The sequence below is a fragment of the Saccostrea echinata genome, unplaced genomic scaffold (genome assembly GCF_033153115.1).
Source record: "Saccostrea echinata isolate AGI-Se365-2 ecotype Australia unplaced genomic scaffold, CSIRO_AGI_Sech_v1 ptg000009l, whole genome shotgun sequence".
Classification (NCBI taxonomy): Eukaryota; Metazoa; Mollusca; class Bivalvia; order Ostreida; family Ostreidae; genus Saccostrea; species Saccostrea echinata.
The window spans coordinates 10752323-10774096 of NW_026889758.1; the positions used below are offsets into that span (position 1 = coordinate 10752323).

The following is a 21774-nucleotide window of genomic DNA, read 5'->3' on the forward strand; positions in this document are numbered from 1 at the left end:
CTTGTTTGTCAACATTTTCATGAGAAAGAATCAAGTAATTGTCTAATACGAAGTATTAGGAGTATCAGTATAAAATTAAAGAGTATGTTTTGTGTCATTAGTGCCAACCAGCCTGGGCTACCTGCCGGAGACGAGTCTGTTGAGAGCAGTGGTAGATTTCCTTATTGATGCAGGCAAGAGAGGTAACTGTTTAATAACAATCTTTGTACTCTGTAATAGTTGTAATTTATGTGAAACTTATAAATACACTTCCTTAGCATCTCCAAGTCAGGGATAGTGACCATGTCTAATGGTTATTTGTGAATCCATGATGAAGACAGGAGCAAAGTCTGCACAGTCTTGTACAGCAGGGGCAAAATCTTGTGCGAGTTTTCAGTAGGCAGCATTGGAGTCTTCACTGGACCAAAACTCTGTTAGTTCAACAGTCATATATTCCTGGTATTCAGCATGGTGATATTTGAGATAGGGAGGTTCAACTCTATATCCCCATTGAACTTTGTGTTCAAAGTACAACCTGATAATATTTCTGTGGAGAACATCGTACAGGGTACCTAGTCAACATGTAAAAGGGGCGTAACTCTCTCCATTACATATACAATGTGATTTAAATAAAAAATTAGAATAATTCTTCCTCTTGTCATCTTGAACTTGATGGGACCAAAAAAAAAAAACTTCAAGATATTTGAGGATTTAAGATATTTAAATTATAATACATTTAGAAAACAATGGTTTAGACCTCCAACTCACTTCAACATATCCATGCTATTCAAGATATTGATGCTGGAGATACTGAAGTTCAACTGGAAACTGACTTCAAAAAAATTTCTAAATAAGGTTGGATTACTTGTAGGTCCAGAGGCAGTCCCAGACTCCCAGGTTGAGTGCTGCCTCAGAAGTCTGCTGGACAGGGTGAGGCAGAACCTACCCCCGGTAAACTGGGCGTGGATCCTCACCCCACTAATGAGGCTCAACTTCAGTAAGTATGTCACATGTGGCCCCAATGTGATTGTTACAGAGCTTAGTGTCAATGAATTTCAGAACTGAAATCTAAATTTACAGTGAAGGTTATCTATCAAAGAATTTGATGAATGTCATGTTAATGAGGAATAACAAAAATAACTTTGCAGGTGTTTGAGATTTTCCAGCCTTGCTGTGTTAATTGTCCTGTCAGGAAATGTTGTTAAAAAGACATTTTAATCAATTTACATTATATTCAAGAGAAAATTATATTTGGTTCATTGTAGATGACCTATTCTTTCCTTTTTTGACTGTTGTGCAAAAACTTTTTTTCATTTTCACTTCTTCCTTAAAGCCATCAAGCCAATCAAACATCTCAAATCATGTCTGACTGAAGGGTAGGGATGTGTATCGCCAAAAATTTCGTATCACAATATATCATGATTTTCCCCAAAAAATATCATGATAATATCATGATATTTTCAAAACAAGCAATTTTTACAATGATTTTTATAAAATATACATAATGTTTCCTAAAAATATGCTGGAAAAACATAACTGCACTTTTTTCATTCTTTTTATTTACATATTAATATAAAGCAAGATTGGATGCTAGGATAATGTTCTTTTACCGTTTTCAACATTTTTTACACATCCAGTAATTGTAATTTGAAAGTTTGAACAAATAAATGAATAATTTCTGGAAGTTATAGTTTTGTACCCAAATACCGTTTTTTAGTCTCAATATCACAATACGTATCACGCAATTAAAAATGACGATATACCAGTATACCGATAAAAATTCCCATAATTCTGTTCAAAGGAAGAGTCAGGCCCTGTGTGAAGAAGAATTTGAATAAAAATAATGATAATAGGATGGGATCTGTTTTAAAATCCTCTGCAGAATCAGGAAAAAATCTTAACAACTATGGGGCTACAAATGTCAAAAATATATGCAAGCATTTTAGCAAATGCTAATGATAAAACGCCACTTAATGATACAAATATCATTAAGCATTGCATTGCAATGCTTAATGTCATAAGTTATTGCATAAATAGTTGACATTCTCAACCACTTCATGATATCATTCTTTCATTAAGCGGCAATTTAGCATTAGCGGTTGAGAATGTCAACTATTAGTGCAATAATTTATGGCAATAAGCATTGCAATTGCAACGCTTAATGATATTTCTATCATTCAGGAGCGTTTTATCATTAGTGGTTGCTACAAAGCATTCTCATGTAGGGAGATGGAATCTTGTTCAAACCAAGGTCCATTGATGGGGCATGGAGAGGTCTGAAGTTTTCTGTAGATATGTATTTAAAAAATCATTAAAATCTGCTTCTCAAGAGTGACAAGGTTATTCAAATTTCCTCCTTTCGGGTAGGGATAGGCTCATGAACAGAATTCCTGAAAAAAAATTCTCAAAGATTACTGGGCTCCAAATTGTCAAATTTAAAAAAACAAACATGTTAAGGCCAAAAAAAATTAATGAATAGTTTCTCAGGCACTGCCGCATCACGTCAAACACTGCCGCATTGATCAATTTTATTGATGTATTGAAAAGGGAAATACTGTGGAATCATTTTAATTCATGGGAGTCGATGTTCATGGGCAAGCAAAATTGTACTAGTTCGTGGGGACGTAATTTCATGGGTTACCCGTTTATAAGGTAGATTCAATGAATCAATGCGTTTACAAAATAAACATATGTGGGGATGTAAATTCGTGGGTAGGGATGACCCACGAAATCCACGAACATTGGTCCCCCACGAACAATGATGATTCCGCAGTAACTCAATTTTCTATTTTTCCAAGTTGAAAAAGAAAATTGAGTTATTCCCCTTTTCATAAATGCTAATAGATAGACATTTTTATTAGATAAACAATACATTTCTTAATAATAAGGTATTTTATGAATTAACTTTGTTTGGAATAACATTATTTAAAGTTGAATACAAATTAGAATTAATGTAAGAGAACAAAAAAAAGTAGAATCAGTTGATATCATTTTGATGAATGACTGACATGAAAAAAGGTATAACACCTGCTTCCAAAAAAAAAAAAAAAAAAGAACCTGCCTGCCGCATTGAATTTTGATTTTTTAGGCCTGAGAAACTAATAATTATTTTTTTATGTCCTAATATTACATTTACATAGATTCAAAAATGTTAAGTACGTTTAAACAGGTTCAAGATAAGAATGGGGCCAAAAGGGTTCAAACTTTTTTTTTCTACAAAAAATGTGTTTTTCCAGAATATAGGAACACAATTTTCCAAGTTCACATGCAGTCATTATTTTCAACTACATGTGCAAAAATAAGTCGGGGAGAAGGGGGTTTAATTAATCATGTTGCATCATAAACAAATCTTTCTAAAAGAGGTTTGAGGATGTACAACAGTGAGGGAGATAACTCTTGCCCTTTCAATTAATGTTAAACATCATTAAGTTTAACATTGATTGTAAGGGTTTTTGATGTAAAAAAGATTTTTTTAGTCACAAGAAATGAAACGTTTCTTGCCATCTGAATGAAATGTAGATATTCCAAGTTTGGTTCTGTAGATGATGAAGTGAGGAGATTGTGTCTCCATGTAGCCATTACCCAGAGTTCCTCCTCAACAACAGCTGCCATGCTGGTCAGTTCCTGGATGACTCAACCCCTCATTCATTCTCTCAGTGTGAGTGCCCTTGATATATAATTGCAAACAATGTAAATGAAAATTTGATATTTAAATAAATTGCTTTAGAAATGCAATTTATAACCAAAATAGAGCATTTATGAAGGAGAAAGAGCAGTTTCAAGAAAAAATTTAATGTACACCAAGAAACTTTCACCTGAAGGCATCAATAGAAAAAAAAAATTACATCCCTTTTTGTTTTTATCTAAAACCATTTATGATTCCTAATTTTCTGTGCATTTTTTTTTTTAAATTTGCTCAGTTTTAACAATTCCTAAAGCAGTGAATGGTTAAAATGAAAATGTTGAATTTTATCTTTATATTGATACTAGCTTTCTCTTTTTTTCACAAATGTTAAAATAATACCTTTATTTGTCAGGTCACCTCCCGCTGTCTTCTTTATGATGAGTTACCTGTTCTTGTCACTTCTGTGTCTCCTGTGACCTTGACCTCTCTCCTTGACCTGATGCAGAAGGAAATTGGAGATCCATATCTCCATGGTTTGTTTGGACTCCACAGGGCTTTGAAAGTTCACAATCTTCCCAAAGCAGCATCAGATATACTCCTACAGTGTCTGGAGTCTGTGTACAAGAAAACAAAAACACAACAAAATGAAGTGAGTGGGGCTGTGTTTGGTTTTCCCAACATTTCCTGTCAAAATCATTCATACCATTGATAATTTATTACTATTAAATGATAGATAGAAGCAACAAAGTGATAATATATTTTTAACAAGATAATGAATTACTGTAGCATGTCATTAATCTGGGCTGATTAAGTGTTACATACAAGAAAATGAATATGCAGACAAATTTTATTAAACTGTAAAGTTTATTACAATATCAATGACATCTACCAACTGGCCTTGACTTTGATGTAATGTAGGAGTAATGCTAGATTTCTGCTCAAGGTAACCAACATTTCAATTGACATGGCTTTGTGATAGCTGATTTCAGAACTCTTTAAGCCAGGTTGAATAAGATAAGAATTCTTCAGGTTTTTTGATTAATAATGAATGAACCATTATATGATTATATAAAATTAATGTAATAAGAGATGTTCTTGATTTATTTTTTTTTATTTTATTTTTTTTTTTTTGCAATATACATGTACATGCAGAACAGATTTTGTACAGAACAATACTTTTTCATTATTTAAGATAAAAAAAAAAATCTCTTGTTACATTACTATAGCAATTTGTTATATGTACTCCCAGAAACAAAGTTTAGGGGGATATTAAGAATCACTTTGTCTGTCTGTCCATGCAATCTGGTCCAGGCTCTGACTTTGTTATGGAGAATCATTGGAAGCTCATACTTGGTACAAAGATAAAGTGTGAGGATGTGTCTTGACCTTTACCCAAGGTCATTACAGTAAGTTCAAGCTTACAGACAGAAAAAGTATAAAATATACACTGAATTAAATATCTCTTTTAGCCTTACCTTCTCCATCTGATTGGAGAGTGCCTAGGCAGTGTTCCAGATGAAGTGTTCGATGAACTGACAGAATCTGACTTTTCTGAGGAAGATAACCACTTCCTGTCATGCTTTGTGAGGTGTTACCTGGTGGCTCAAGGAAGACAACCATTAGCTCTGTTGAACCGTTGTGTGGATGCCAGTCTTAATAATGCAGACAGGTTAGCATATGTGAAATAAGGAATAAACTGTACACATATCCATGGTATTCCAGATATCCGTGTTCGAAATACCGAAGTTCCCTCAGAGCGAAGAAAAGATTAAAAAGTTAAAAAAACAAAGAAGTAGAAAAACAAAAACAACAAGCACCGCAACTTAATTAACTAGTAAATAAATAATTACAATTTTACATGTTAAATTTGAAAGGTGAAACCATTCTATTTGAAATAATTCCAGACCTTTGTTATATTTTTCTGACCATAATCTCACTTTCATCATATTTTACTCTGACCAAAGAAGGATGCTAATTGCTTTTCAAGTTTCAATGCAAATGTAGCTTGGCTGGGGCGTTTATGTCCTATGGACATATTTCAAGTTTTCTTTATTATGAGTACACATCAGCTGAGCAACAGTCTCATCAGAGACTTCTGGTTTGTATGGTTTAAAAGTATGGCCATGGGGACTAGGTAGCCACATTTGGTGAACAAAATTTCATGCAGAAATATATTGACATTCAAAAAGAGAATTTGGTAGTAAGTATTACAATGAAAATTGCGGAAATTATGGACTTGACAATCATTGAATAAAGATTGCATCATAATAGATTGCCTTAAGGGGATGAAGGACACATGGTCACATGACTCTGTTAAACTATGTCATAGTCTCTGTTTATATAAGTGCAAAACATGTAAACCACAAGTTCTTGTATAAATTTTTGACAATTTGTTTTTACTTTAATTACCAACCTATATAGAAAAATTAAAAAATAACATTCTTGTAAACATTAACAAATTATGAAATAGATTGATCCACTCCTCTGTTTCTCTAAACTGCGCATCCAACACGTCGGTGACGTCATACATGATCTATTAGTACAGCAAGATCATACTCAGTGAGTACAGGGGTGGTATTATTATGTAAAAACAGGTCATAATCAGTATATGATGAAATATTTTGAGAAACGGGGAACAAAAATTATTTTTGCATGGCTGATGAAGGTATATCTAATTTTGCTTATTCAGCTTACGTGTGACGTCATAGTTGGTTTTTCCCGTACTCGGGAAATGTAAACACGACACGTTTTTGTCATGCTTATGTCTTCTTTAACGGTGTCCTGTGCAATATTGAGATCAGCTTCACCATTTGAAATTTTTACAGTTAATCAATTATGTGAAGGACTTGCATTTGAACGTAAATTTAGAAATATTGAATGGTAGAATTTTTTTGCAAATTTAGTTTTTTGTTGTTTAAGTTGTTTTAAAAAGTACGTAATTTTCCCTATCCAGATGCAGTGTGACAGAAGAAATTTGCTTTTTCGAATTTTAAACCCTATCCATACTCTGAAATATTTTAAAAGATACATGTCCCCTTAAATATTTTTTATCTATGCTTAAAAAATCCAATTATGGACAGAGTAATGGACCCGAAAACATGGAGAATTAAAACTCCACTTAGATACTGTAAGGCATAGTATTTGTCAATCAATATCTCTAAAATAAGGTAAGAAACCTAATGATTTAATGTAGGTGGGACATACTTAATTAGAAATATACAAAATATGAAAAAAATTGAATGACGGGATTTTTTTTAGTCCAGGGTCCTTCACCTCCTTAAACTGTTTGATTAAGTTTTTGGTAGATTAAGATTTAACACATATAGTAAGTAATTTTCAGTAATATCTTTTCTTTTTCATCCTTAATGAGATACGTACACAATAGCCATAATTAGTGACAACAAAGTAATATACAACTTGACCACCAATATATCATGTATATCAGGTTTATTTTTAAGTAAATCATTGGTGCAGACTATAGTTAAGGGTTTTTTTTTTTAGTTTTGTGAGTGTTATTGGTCTATAAATTACACAGACTTGTCAGTTGGGCTTATTTCTTGAAGCATGTGAGAGATTTGAATTATTTCTGGGTTGCTTATACCTGAATCATTATGATTATATTTTCATTACAATTTCTTTATTGCACATCTACAAATGTATTATGTATATTTTTCAGTGATACAGAAGATCTGCATGCTTTATTCTACCACACATTCTGGCACATCTCTCAGTCCAAAGCCGAGTCTAATGGAGTCCAGCATCAACTTCAGTGGCTACTAGAACTCCTGGGCCACACTCGAAATGTGTCAACAGGGGCCATTACTCTGTCAGACAAAGTCAATATTGATAAGGTAAAAGCCATTATAAATATATTTGAATTATCTGTATTGGGTTACTATGTACTTTGAAGGAAGACTTATATACCGTTTTTTGTGGTTTTGAAGTCTTAGTTTTCTCAGTCCCTTCAGAGATTTAATAGTTGTACAGGTACTATTTTTGTTACCGTAGAAATTGAGTTGAATTTTGTTGTTTGTTTGTGTAATGTTGGATTGAACTTCCAGATCATGTGAAATCAATTGCTCCCATCCATTTCATTTGTTATTTCTTAAAATTCTAAAAATAATTTATTGTCATATTTGATGTGGCAAAATGACATTGAACCAAGTTTAATGCATCACATCTCTATAAAAAGTATAAATGGCAGAAAATCTCATGCCTCACTTTAAAAGGTTGCTTAATAACAAAGGACAAGATAGGCTAAGACCCCTTTTTGGCCCTCGGTTTGGGGTGCCTTTTAGAGTGATGCAACAACAGTTTATCAGTTAAAAACCTGTTGTCACCCCTGCCACAAAATGAGCATTGGTTCTGTTATGGGATACACAGAGGTCATAAGAAGGTCAGAAAATATGTCAATTTCCGCATTGATGCCTTTTCCAAAATTGTGAAATTCATGGCCCCTGGGTCAGCAGTTCTGGTGTTAAGGGGGAGGGGGGCTCTATTGCTTATATAGTGAAAATGCATCAATTCTTTGAAAATCTTCTTCTCTGCTCCTGGGTATTATTGAAACAAATTGAATACATAGTTATGATAAGCAAGGGTGACTCTACCAAAATTTTGAAATTTATGGCGCCAGGGTCAGGGGTTCCGATGCTAGGGCGGGGCTATATAGATCATATAGTGAAAGTGCATTATTTCTTTGAAAATCTTCTTCTCTACTCCTGGGTATTATTGAAACAAATTGAATACATAGTTATGATAAGCAAAGGTGACTCTACCAAAATTTTGAAATTCATGGCCCCAAGGTCAGGGGTTCTGGTGCTGGGGGGGCTCCATTGATAATATAGTGAATCTGTAGTAAAAATGCATTATTTCTTTGAAAATCTTCTCTGCACCTGGGCATATCAGAGGCAAAAAGAGTAAAAGTTTTAATAAAGATTTTTGAACATCTGGACCATTTGGTCAAGTGTTCTGGTCCTGGCCAGGGCTCTATTAATTTGTATTCAACTGAGAGGAGTTATTCCCCTTTGCCATTTACTTTTGATAATTAATCACTGTAAATAATGTACTTGAAAGGTTAATAGAAAAGGAAAATTATGCAGTTTTTTATTGTATAATACAAAAAGTACTTTTATAGTTTAAATGATCAGGTAGACTTGTAAGTAATAGATAAATAAAAATGAGACAAAAATAACTTGTCTTATTCGAGTCCAATGTCAGGGATTTCATCAAGGAATTAAAATAGTACAGAATCACTGATAATTTGTTAATATACTGTATGGTGATAGTGATAAATGGGGAATAGATTAGAACCTAATTTATGAACTGTTAATGAACACTAGACTAATTATTTTGTTGATCCTGATCACCTTATTTTTCTTGCTTTTGGGCAACAAAGCTTCACCTTTCAATTCATTTTATACTCTATGGATCCTCTAAATTGTTGTATTATACTCAAGTGATCGTTAAGGCCCTTGGGCCTCTTGTTTAAGTACACATACAGTATTTCTACCAGATTTTTTAAATTCTTGGGTAACATAGCTTCATCTATCAGTTAGTTTTGCTTTATATATCCATGGATCATTTACAGTTCTGTATTATACTCAAGTGATCTTTAAGGCCCTAATTGGCCTCTTGTTGATTTCAGTGAAGGGTATTGCCGTGGTTACTAAAAATAGGAATTTCTTTGAAATTATCTCAGGCTTCTACAATTTTGGTTTGATTTTAAAATATGTCTTAGTACACAAGTAGACTGATGTAAGATACTTAGTTCTGTTTATTGGGTTTAGATAAAAATTGGTGCAACATTTACTGAAAATAGAATAATATTGGATTTGTTTAAAACATTACTCTTCATATTTTTTGGGTCTGAATTTAATCAAACTTGGTGCACAAGTAAACTAAACCAAGGATCATAATATGCATTTATTGATGTTGCCGTTGCTGCTAAGTTTAAAGCCCAGGTTCTTAATATAAACCAGTAGGGCTATAGTCTTGCCAAAGACTTCTGGTTGGCATCATATCTTCTAACCATGAGTTGAATTTTTTTTCAGTTCGCAAAAATATAGAAGGATGGCCCTTCAAATTGCTGAATACAATTTTATGACAGAGCATTCATTTCTCTCATAAATGTACTTTGCAAGATGTGTGGCTTTTTGGTTTCAGTATAGGTTTCACTTGCAAATGTTCCTTAAAAATATTTTATTTGTGGTTTCAATTCCTTTCAGACAGCAATTGTATTTACATTGAATAATATATCAACAGGTGCACACACTAGACTCAACCTTGAAATTGATTTTTAATTTTATAAGATATTTATGCTTCTCAGGTGACTAACTTCCATCCAGAATATTGACAGCTGTGTAATAATTAGATCTTCCCACCTTTCTTTGGAAAGTCCAATTGATATTATTATTGATTTTTAAAGTTTACTGCATAAAAAAACATTTATAGTATAGAACATATATAATCAATAACAAAATATTCTTGCACAGGCTCTAACTTTGGAGAATCATTGAAAGCTCATGCTAATAACAAAGACTGCTTTTGACCAAAGGGTTTTTCATACTTAAACCCAGGGTCATTCCAGCAAGTTCAAGGTCGCTGACAGAAAAAGTATGAAAAATATGAAATTCTTATCTGTGCTATAACTTTGTAATGGAGAATCATTGGAAGATGATACTTGGTACAGAGATTGTTAGTGACCAGAGGATGTATTCTGACCTTAACTTAAGGTCATTCAAGCAAGTTCAAGGTCACTGTCAGAAAAGGTATAAAATTCTTGTCTGGGCCATAACTTAGAAATGGAGAATCATTGAAAGCTCAAACTTGGCACAAAAATTGTTTATGATTAAGACTGTTTCATGACTTTGACCTTAAGTCTTTCTGGCAAGTTCAAGGTCAAGGACAGAATATGTATAATTTTTTTGTTCAGGCTTGGTGCCTGGGAAAATCAAACAACAGATGACAATTATATTGACAGTCAAACAAAGTTTTGGCCAGGAACCACTTTGTCTATCTGTGTAGCTATCTGTCCTGAACCAAGAGTCTGTCCGGACCTTGACCCTAGATCATTTGAGCAAGTTGAATTTTACTTGTAAAAAAAAAAGTGAATATTAATTCTTGTTTGATATATAACTCTCTAAAAGAGTAGAATATGTGTCTAGTCTATAATATTCTAGACTAATGGAGAAACATTGAAGTTTCTGCTTCACACAGTATTACTTGTGCCCTAAAGGTAATGTCATTCTGGTAAGTTCAAGGACACTGACGGAAAAAAAAGTACAAAAGATAACTCTCAGATGGATAAATATTGGGAATTGATTACTCATAAGTGTGCAGGAATGCTATGGCATCACAATAGTTAACTCAATTCATCAAAAATCTAACAAAACTGGGATAGTTCAAGAAATAAATACCATTTTCTGTTTCAATTAATATTTAATAAGCCTGTATATATCCTTCACCATTGTTTTTAACAATTTTACAACACAAATTTAACTAGGTATCATTAATAGATATTATTTACTCTAAGTCCTATAAAGCTAGATGTACTCAGTCTATTTTAAAATAGGTGTACAATTTAAATATATTTACTCAATTTTACAAATTAGGGTGCATGCTCCTAATTCACAGAATGGACTTCCAAGAAGAAAGAAAGAAAGACAAAAGAGAGATAAATATTACTGGAATTAATGACTATTATTCCTTTATAAGTTAGTGTTGTTGATTAATCTCTCACTTAAGTGGGGGAAAGGTTGTGTTGTTTTACCAAGTGTTCAATGCCTAACACTGTTCCCCTGTCATGTGATCATGTTCCAATAATTGTTCTGACTTGCTCTGTTTTTCGTGACAGGTTGTAGAGTTTGGGGTTCGATTGGTTGCAGCAGCCATCAGTATATGGACCTCATCCTCCATTGCTTTCGTGTACAATATAAACCCACAGTTCTTAATGGAGCGCTATCCTAGCAGTCCTTTACAAGAAGGTCATGACCTTAGCTTGAGCAAGTGCCCACAGAGTCCTGTGCATTTATTACCATCATACATAACTGGACTGGGACAAGAACCATGGAGTCAGATTTCATTAAAGGTCAGAGACAAGAGGATATTCAGGCCATTCCTTAGAATTAAAAATACAGTTGAGTTAAAGATTTCAAGGTTTTACTGTGTATATCTTTCACCAAGCAAAATGACAACTTTTTAAATTCAGTCATTTAAAAACGTTTTTTCTTACTTATTATAGCATAAATAAATCTTGTCTGTTGATGACTTAAAAGAATTTATCCACAATATACTAGTATCAAGTGACACATACAGTCAATTCCAGTGAAAGTGAAGCACTTGGAACACCCAAAATCACTTCGTTATATCTGTTACATGATATGTCCAGTTAATTATTCATTATTTTCAGAACAGCTTTATATCTGATTTTGTTGTATGGATGAATGTTCTATACTGTATCTATGTTCACTTAGATCGTGTATAACTGTATTTTCAGGTTCTGGACTGGCTAGCATTAATGCAGCGAAGGCAGACATCTTCCTCACATTCTCTTTCAGGTGAGCTAAAACAAGGAGTACCAGATTTAAGGTTTAGTTTCAGTAAGGTTATCAATTTCAGTGATAAGTACATATATAAAAATCATGGATTTCTTATAATAATGTAAAGTTTTACCTAACACTAATCTAATTAATATTTTTCAATTTAAAAATTTATTTATTTATTTTTTTGGATAATGATTTCTAGCTGCTGAGATTGGCCTGAAGCATTCAGCAGACTTCAGGAGAACTCAAACCTGGACAGACATTTTACAAAGATATCCTGCAGTCTCTGTGTAGCTTAGTCAACAAAGTGCAGAGGACAGACATTATACAAAGATATCCAACAGTTCCTGACATGTCAACAGTGCAGACTTGTGAAACTCAGTTTCACTGAAGAGGAATTCCCCAGCAATGTTTATGTTTATAGCATAAAACATTTAATATCTGCATTGAGAATTTTTATGATGACAAATTTGATCAACCTAAGTAATTAAAATTGATTTTTCCAAAGTGATTTTGAAATATGTTATTACAAGTTTCAACAAAATATCATTCATTTTTTTTTTTTTATTTATACATAATTTTATTCACATGAAGTGAATGGGATTAGGCAGCAGGCATAGCCTATTTTAGCCCTCTCCCTAAAATATCATTCATTGCTGCAGAAAGCTGTATCTCCAGGACACTCCTGCATTTGTGACATCCTGAAGTTATTAGTTTTCATTACACATCTTTTAATGGATGAGTCATCTCATCAATTTCTATTTAACTAATTTAGTCTTGTCCAGATAGTCATGATCATTCATTTTATTATATGATTGAGTAATTCCCATCTCTCTGATTGGCTGAGATCCAACAATGTTAGAAAAATACTATGTTATATTGACCTGCACATGATCTTCCAGGTCAATATAAGGAATTATTTATTCTACAATGGACCAAAAATAGATAGGGAAATTCCAAATTGATGAAAATAGCTTTGGAAAGTTATTTCACTTGCACCTGACATCCACTCATATGAACATAACGTTAGTACTTCAGTCTATGTGAACAAGTTAGATGGCACGGATTGCTTAATGAGTGTGTGTCATTTAATCATATAATAAAACAATTATTGCTGGTTTTTGAGGTCAATACGATGATTTATACAAGATTTTTACAAGATTTACAAGATTTATTAGTCCAATTTGGGCCCCCGGAGGAGCAAAAAAGATTTACAAACATGAAACAAAGAAGGAGGAAGATCCAAATGATAGAACAAACATGATCTTAAATATAATGAGCAGTGCTTAATTGTATAATCATTGATAAATGCATCTACAAGAGATGTATACGAGTATACATATTGTAATATAATAATAACATATAGTCAAGTAGCTGGAAAGATACATATATGCATATTAAAGAACAGAAGAGATGATATATTGCCATTCCTACATGTATATACATCCCCAAATATATTTAAATTTTTCAGTTAAGGTAGATTATCAAGGAATCTAGCAAGAGATCTTAGGATCTCAGGGTCTTCATTAGTCATGAGCCAAAGAAATTGATTATCATATGATAGGGACTGAAAATTTTTACATTTATTATTACAAATATTTATAAGTTCAAGTCTTTGTACACTAAAATGAGGACATACAAGGAGAAAATGAATTTCATCCTGAATCTCCTTGAGATCACAAAGGGAACAAAATCGTTCATCTTTAGGTATTTTTTGATATCATCCAATTTCAATTTTAAGCCTGTGAGCTGATATTCGTAACCTAGTTATGACTGATCTATGTTGATTGTTTGTTAAAATATCTAGATAGGGTTCAAAACAAAATTTAGTCTTTAGGCATGTGAAGGTAGATAATTTACCTTCTTTATGCAAATTCCTGTCTTTTTCCCATGTAATTTTATAGAAGTTAAGTAATATTCTTTTCAAGTTTATTTTAAACCGTGGGAGTGACATACCTAAAACATCACTAAGTTTAATATCAATATGGTTAAGTAAGAAGTTAATACAAGAATACCATGAAGTAACTCCATTTTGGTGTAGTGTTTTGGAACATTTATAAGCCTCACTAAGTAAGGGAAATTCCCCATCTAGATTTTCTAATCTATGCCAATATAACAACATATTTTTAATGACATCAAAGTGTACATTCAATCGTCCTAGCTCAGATCTTACAGCAAAGTTGCTGCTTTTACTATGAACCACTAATAAATGTTTGTAAAATTTAAGATGCAAACTTTCGCCTTCTAAAGTTTGGTATATTTTATCTAATGTTATATTTGGATTTCTCTTAAATTTGGAAGTTGATGGGTCAAAAAAACCCCATAACTCTGAACCGTACAGGATAATGGGTTTAATAGTGTGGTCAAATACATTTAAAGCAGTTTTAACTGATGGATTAAATGTGAGAAAGTCTTTTTGAAGTTTGAAATAGGCTTTCTTTGCTTTATTACAACAATCATTTTTAGCGCTAGTTAGTGTTCCAGATGCATTAACTGTCAGACCCAAATACTTGTACTGTTTAACACATTCGATATTGTTGTTATTCAGATGGAAGGGGATTTTGATGTGCTTGCCAGATGAATTGAAGACTATAATTTTTGTTTTCTGTGTATTAACTTTGAGACACCAGTCCTTGCAGTATGTATTTAGTATATTGAGTTTTTCTTGTAGACCTTCAGCAGTGGGGGAGAGAAGCACCATGTCATCAGCATACATGAGACAATGAATAGATGTAGATGAATCATTGTTTAATTTTACAAAACTTTCAGAATTTGATAGATAATTAGGTAGATCATTAAGGTAAATCTTGAATAAGTTTGGACTTAAGTTATCGCCTTGTCTAACCCCATTGTATGTGTGAAAGTGACCAATTAATTTGTTACCCAGTTTAATAGACGAATAGCTTTTAGAATACATTTCCTTAACAACTGAGTAAAATTTTGTGCTGATACCTGCTTTTAATAGTTTAAGTTTCAAACCAGCATGGTTTATACTATCAAAGGCCTTATGAAAGTCAACAAAGCAAGCATATAGTTTCCCTTGTTTTGATTTGCAATATTTTTCAATAAGTGTTTTCAAAACAAAAACATGATCTGAAGTTCTAGCTTGTTTTGTAAATCCTATCTGACATGGATTGATTTTTTTATTACATTGTAAATATTTATCTAGTCTTGAGTTAAGAATATAATTAAAAAGTTTGCCAATTGTGCTGGTAATTGTGATTCCTCTATAATTGTTGGGATCATTAGTGTTATTAGATTTGTATACTGGAGTAATGTATCCTTCACACCATGAAGAAGGATAATAGCCAAAAGATAAGCAAGCATTAAAGATTTTCAGTAAGACTGGTATAAGAAACATTTGGCCATGTTTCAGCATTTCATTACAAATTCTGTCAGGCCCAGCTGCCTTACCATTTTTTAGGTTGCTGATTGCTTTATTTATTTCATTCAAAGATATTTTGTAGTCAAGTTCATTAAAAATGGGCGTAGATGTTTCCTCAGTTTGTTTTAGTTGGTCTTTGAGAAACTGATCTTGATCATGGAAATCCTCATGAGTTTTATTCAATTTTTTGAAGTGGTTTATCCAATCATTATTAGAGATTGATGTATCAATTGTGCCTTTGTTTCCATTGCTTAATTCCCCTATAAGTTTCCAATATTTTTTTGGATCAGTTGAACCTAAAGTATTTAGCTTGTTAATAATATTACAATGATATGTTCTAAATTTTTGTTTTCGTAGTTTGTTATAAATTCTATATGCTCTATAATACTGATTCTTAACATAAATATTTCTAGGGTTGTGGCCAAATAAATGTCCCTTCCTTACTAGTTTTGAACGCATATGTATCAACTCATTATCGAACCATTTGTTTTTATGTTTAGCAGGGCTTTTATTACTTTTACATGTTTTATTTTTAGGTAAATTTGGTTTTAATGACATAATGGCTGCAGCTTCCAGGGAATCTTTTAAACTTTTTACCCTTGATTCTATAGACTCTATGTCATTGATGCTCATGGAGTTATCAAATTTGTCTTTTATTTTTTGGGACTGTAATGCTTCTATAAATTTTATAGCAGAGTCTTCTCCCCATTTAAAGGATGAATGGGTCTTGCATTGATTATTATCTATACTATTTTCTCTATTAGTAGAACTATATTGAGAAAAAATATTCCATGACAACATACAGTGGCAGTCAGATAATGTGGAAATAAAATCTGATACTTCAAAAAACAAAATATGTTGTACAGTTTCTTCATCAGTTAAAAGATAATCAACAACACTACTGCCATGATAATTGTGGCAAGTGAAATTTCCAAAGATGTCACCAAAACATCTTCCATTCATAATACGGAGTTGGTTTGCAATACAAAAATCTACTAGTTCTTTTCCTCTTTTATCCATGCAAGTGTCCCTATTAACTCTGTTGGAAATATCATTATCAATTTTATATGTTTCAAATAAAGGTAAATATTGAATGTTATCATCAAATATATAGTCAACTGCGCTTCCTGTTCTAGCATTAAAATCTCCACAAAGCATTATATTTCCTAAATCTTTAAAATGAAAAATATCTTTCTGTACAAGCTCCAAAATATTAATATTATTTTTTGTAATTGCAGGTGATCCTTCAGGGGGATTGTATACAGTACATATATACAAATCTCTATCAAAATTGAAAAAAGTTTTCTCTAATTTGATCCACTGGTATTCACTACATGTATTTTTAACTATAGAGACATGATCTTTAATCTCATGCTTAATTAATATTGATATTCCTCCATAGTATCTGCCATTATTAGATCTACTTCTACATATTGTATGGCAGTAAAAATCATCATGTATAACAATTGTATCAGGTCCAATGTGTGTTTCCACAAGGAATACTAAATCTTTATCTATAATACCCCTATCAACACTTTTTTGCGAGATGTAAGCGGCCCTATCGAGGTCACGGGGTCAATCGGCAATAAAATCGGATTTATAAACAATATGGCGCGCCACAGATGTCGATTTGTTTTTTCACGCCTTTTAATGATACAGAAGTTTTATATATAGTATTTATTTATTACATGTTTTACAATGGATCCTGGTGACCGTAATATCTCTTTAGAAACTTTTAATTCGTGGAAAGTGGAAGCATTGAAGGACTTTTTAAACAAGAGAGGCCTGTCCACCGATGGAACAAAAGTTGAATTAGCTGCTTTGTGCTTTGCCGCCAATGCCATGAATTTGCCTTTGAAAGCTACAGACTGTGAGTATGTTGGCCAGCTTCAGAAAGATTATAATGACTTGCTGTGTGTAGATGGGAAAGTTTTACCTGATCCTTTGAAAATGGGAAGTGGTTGGCATGACGAGAAGAGTGGAATGTCTCAGTGGCCCCCTTTATTTGTATCGGACATCGTTAACTTTCTTATAGACAGAGGTGCCAGTACCACAGTAAAATCATACATGAATGATTATAAAGTTGGGAAGGCTTTTGAATATTGTGAAGCAAATTTTATTAAAGAAATATTTTTCCATCCCATTTCTTCTACTTCTCCTGTATGCTTCCTGAAGGCTAAGTGTACACCCAGTCAAAGGCTTAAAGATGAAAATCATACCATTTGGGTTGCAATTTCGAAGGAATTCGGCTGTGTAAAGTCTGCCTTTTGCTCCTGTGCTGCTGGGTAACTTTTCATTTTCTACATATACTTACAACATAAATTTATTTAAGATACTTAAATCTTTGAGGCATAAAATGCATAAATATTTACATTTGCAAATGCCTTTCTTTTACATAATGTTCACTATTTAAGCAACGGGTATCTATATCTGTATAAACACAGGTTCCTCGCGTCAAAATTTCTTGGTGATGTCATAAAGGGGTGAAGCGCATTCAATGATCAAACTTAAGCTGTTGGGTTTTGAAAAATAAAACATTTCATCCGTGAACGATTATCCTCAGGCAAAGATATATTATAGAGAAGTCACAAATGTAAATAAAACTTATAAGGTATCATTTTAAAACATCTATCAAGATATAAATACAGGTTGGTACGTGATCAAATTTACTATTATAAATCCCTTTGGGCTTTATGGAATTTGATCAGGTAACGAAGTTGAACCTGTATTTATATCTCGATAGATGTTTTAAAATGATACCTTATTTCTAAAAGAATATTATTCTGACATGAAATTATAAAGGTCATGCATTACTGAACTGATATTATAAATTTAAGATACTGTCTTCTACATTTTTTTAAACTATACTTTAGAATTGATGTGCCAAGATTTTAAAATATATCAAATTATATACAATGTTACTGTAATTTTTTTAGAATGGGTCAGACGTGCAACCATGTAGCAGCCCTAATGTTTCGAGTTGAGTCAGCGAATAGACTAGGCATTACATCATGCACATCTCTACCATGCCAATGGAAAGTTCCAACAGCAACCAAGGTGGTGCCAAGCAAGATAAAAGACTTGGCCATCAGAAAGTCTAGATATGGACAAGGTACATGTATTTCAGTATTTAGGGGCAAGTTCAAAACATAAAAGTTTAATTCTGAGAAAAAACTAAGTACACATAGTTTTATCAGGATCCCTGAAATTTTGATATGATTTACATTGATAAGTTTTAAAAATGGACAAATAAAGTTTGTCTGAAGGGCAAGTGCATCTGAATGTAAATGTTTACCCAGCATGTACAAGCTTTATAGTGTTAATCTTCATAATACATACCGGTACATATTTAAAATATTTGATAATGATTTGCCACTCTTTTTTAATATGTAGAAAAAACCAGACCATTAGTTTCCAAGCAGAAAAACCAGTATAAGCCACTGGAGTCTATAAATGTAGACAGAGATATATTCCTTGAAAAACTGAGGATTGCAGTGCCAAATGCCTGTTTACTGAAAGGTATGGTTTACTAAATTGTTCATTTTATTTGGTCTAAATGTGACACATGACTGTAAGATTTATTTCTTTGTGAAGCAGTTGAAAATTTATATCTAACCATATCGATATAAGGAATAATTAATTAGTGTTTATGTCTTTAGCATTATGGTCTTAGAGACTTACACAAATTAATTATTTACAGTTGAACTTCATTATCTAGAACATTAATACATGTATCTTGAACACAAATTACCCAGGATATGTTGATAAATTGAATTTGGAATTACATCCACTTTAAACATTTTTAAGCTCCTTGGATATCTCTCTGCTTTTTTCTTAGCCATTAAAGTTTGAGGTAATGAGGTTTGAATGTATTAGGTTTGTTGTTTACAGATCAATCTCAAAGATGAGATTGATCAACTTGATATATTTCTGTAGGCAGAAAGTAACTAAATAATATTAACCATGACATGGAATGCTGGTTTTATATGCATATGATCATGATGATGAATACTATGGTTTATCGAATATCTCTGTGAAGCATTATTGCACTTGACACATAGGATTGAGAAAGTTTATGTATTAAGATAATAATGTCAAATATTATTCTCATCATCCTATTCAACAGGTACAGATGTACCCAAAGAACTGCCCCAGAATAATGGAAAAAATTCTGATGAACCTGATGCTATAGAAGGTTACTATCTTGACACCATAAGTAAAGATTATCTGACAGTAGAATACTTCATTGACCATCAACCAACTCTAACGGAAAAGGAAGTGACATTTCTGCAAGAAAAGACTATAGGTCAGAGTAGTAACACTTTTTGGCACAATCTGAGAAAAGGCAGGATTACTGCATCAAAATATTATTCTATACATACACGCATGAATTCATTCAGGAAAAACCCAGAGGTGGACACGAGTTCAGTTGTATCAATGGTCATGGGAGATACAACTCCAAATTCAAACATCAAGGCATTGAAGTTTGGCAGAGAATCTGAGCCAATGGCAAAGTCGATCTACTGTAATGTATACAAAGATCAACATATTAATGCCACATTTAAGGACTGTGGGATTTTTTTACATCCCGGTCTCTCTTTTTTAGCTGCCAGTCCCGATATGCTGGTATCGTGTGACTGTTGTGGAGAAGGGCTATTAGAGGTGAAGTCAACCTTAAAACCAAAATGTAGTTCATGTTCTTCATTTTGTACTTGTAATTTGCCAGATTATCTTTTAGCAGCTGCTACTGATGGTGAATTAGAGATTAAGAAAAATCATAGATATTTTTGTCAAGTTCAAGGGCAAATGGCCATTACTAAGCGAATGTGGTGTGACTTTTTTGTTTATTCTTGTAATGGCACATTCAACAAAAGAATCAATTTTGAGGAAGAGTATTATGCAGATGTACAGGTTAATTTGATTGATTTTTTTAAAACATTCATTGCCCCAAAATTTATGGAAAAGCAAGATATGCTTGCTACACCAATGGAAGTTGAAAGCAGTGGAGATACTTATTTTTGTTTGATATGTAAAAATCAGATTCATGAACAAGAAAATGTAAAATCCTTTGGGCAGCGTAGTATTTGTTGTGATATATGTAATAACTGGTATCATTTTAAATGTGTTGGCATGTCAAAGTCAGTTTTGAGTAGCACTTCCACATGGCTGTGTCAAACTTGTAAAACAAATGATATTTGAACTATTGAAGTTGTAACATAGCTGTTTTGTATTTCATGTATGTGCCTGTACATGTGAAACTCATGAACAATATGTAATATCCTTTGGGCAGCATAGTGTCATTTAAAATGTGTATGTAATGCAAAGTCAAGTTTTGAAGAGCACTTCCACTTGCCTTTGAAAAACTGATATTTGAAGAACATTGAAGTTGTAACATACTAAATGTACATATATAGGTATTTCACATATTGTGTGTTTACTACCCGGTACATATGTTTAAGAAAATGTTGTTTATTTTCAAGCACAGATTTAAAAATACCATTTTGCAAGACTAGAGGCTTTTGAAGTATTTATTAAGAACTGTAACAGAGAAAATGCTTAAGAACTGTAACAGAGAAAATGCTTTCATTATTAGTGTAAAAATTATGAACTTGTATGAAATTATGAACTTGACCATGATCAATGAAACATTAATCAAGATTATGTACCTTTTTAAGGAAGTCCTTTTATAAAGGAAAGACTTCAAAAAATTAACATGCTCATGTACATGTATGTGACAGTTGTGACTGCAGTAAGTACACGTTTTTTAACTACAGGAAGTACACATTTGTGAATTAGATAATTTGATGTATTCTTATTATTGTTCATTGTTTTGTTGTTATCATAACTACCGCTATATGTCGGTGAACCATGGTGTTATCAATAAAATTAATTCAATGGTTATTCAGGAGTTTGAAATTCAAGGGATAACAAAATTTAGTCCTTAGAATTAAGGCCACTTGCTACATACAACCATCATTTCAAAAAAACCATGAAAATACATACAATTTATGTTGTTGTAAATGTTAGTCAAATAAATCAGATTATTTATGTAATGTTAAATTTTCATCTAAAATTTCTCAGTAGAGTTCCGTAAAGTGATGAAAAATTGTACAGATTTTTAATGGAAATTGTAGAAAATGAGAATTTTGAGCATTGTAGAAACTTAACAATTTCTTATATTATAGGAATTCAATAAATGCTTTATTTACAAATAATTAAAATCATATTGAGATATATACAAGTCC

At 32.4% G+C, this 21774-nt stretch overlaps 2 protein-coding genes across 2 annotated transcripts in view; both read left to right on the plus strand.

The window, feature by feature from the left end:
• The window catches only part of LOC133181757 (focadhesin-like), a 175931-nt gene extending 163276 nt beyond the window's left edge, over positions 1-12655 (plus strand). The window contains exons 32-40 of the mRNA XM_061316342.1: positions 102-182; positions 851-976; positions 3522-3637; positions 4017-4253; positions 5074-5273; positions 7281-7455; positions 11457-11690; positions 12099-12159; positions 12347-12655. Coding sequence (XP_061172326.1) covers positions 102-182; positions 851-976; positions 3522-3637; positions 4017-4253; positions 5074-5273; positions 7281-7455; positions 11457-11690; positions 12099-12159; positions 12347-12438 — 1322 coding nt within the window. The 3' untranslated portion in view covers positions 12439-12655. The remainder of the gene's footprint in view (positions 1-101; positions 183-850; positions 977-3521; positions 3638-4016; positions 4254-5073; positions 5274-7280; positions 7456-11456; positions 11691-12098; positions 12160-12346) is intronic.
• Positions 12656-17053: 4398 nt separating this feature from the next.
• Positions 17054-21397, plus strand: LOC133183284 (uncharacterized). Its single transcript, XM_061318242.1, has 4 exons — positions 17054-17814; positions 18466-18641; positions 18923-19048; positions 19656-21397. Exons 1-4 carry the CDS (start codon positions 17228-17230, stop codon positions 20726-20728), a joined length of 1962 nt encoding a protein of 653 aa, XP_061174226.1. The 5' UTR covers positions 17054-17227; the 3' UTR covers positions 20729-21397.
• Positions 21398-21774: the final 377 nt, after the last annotated feature.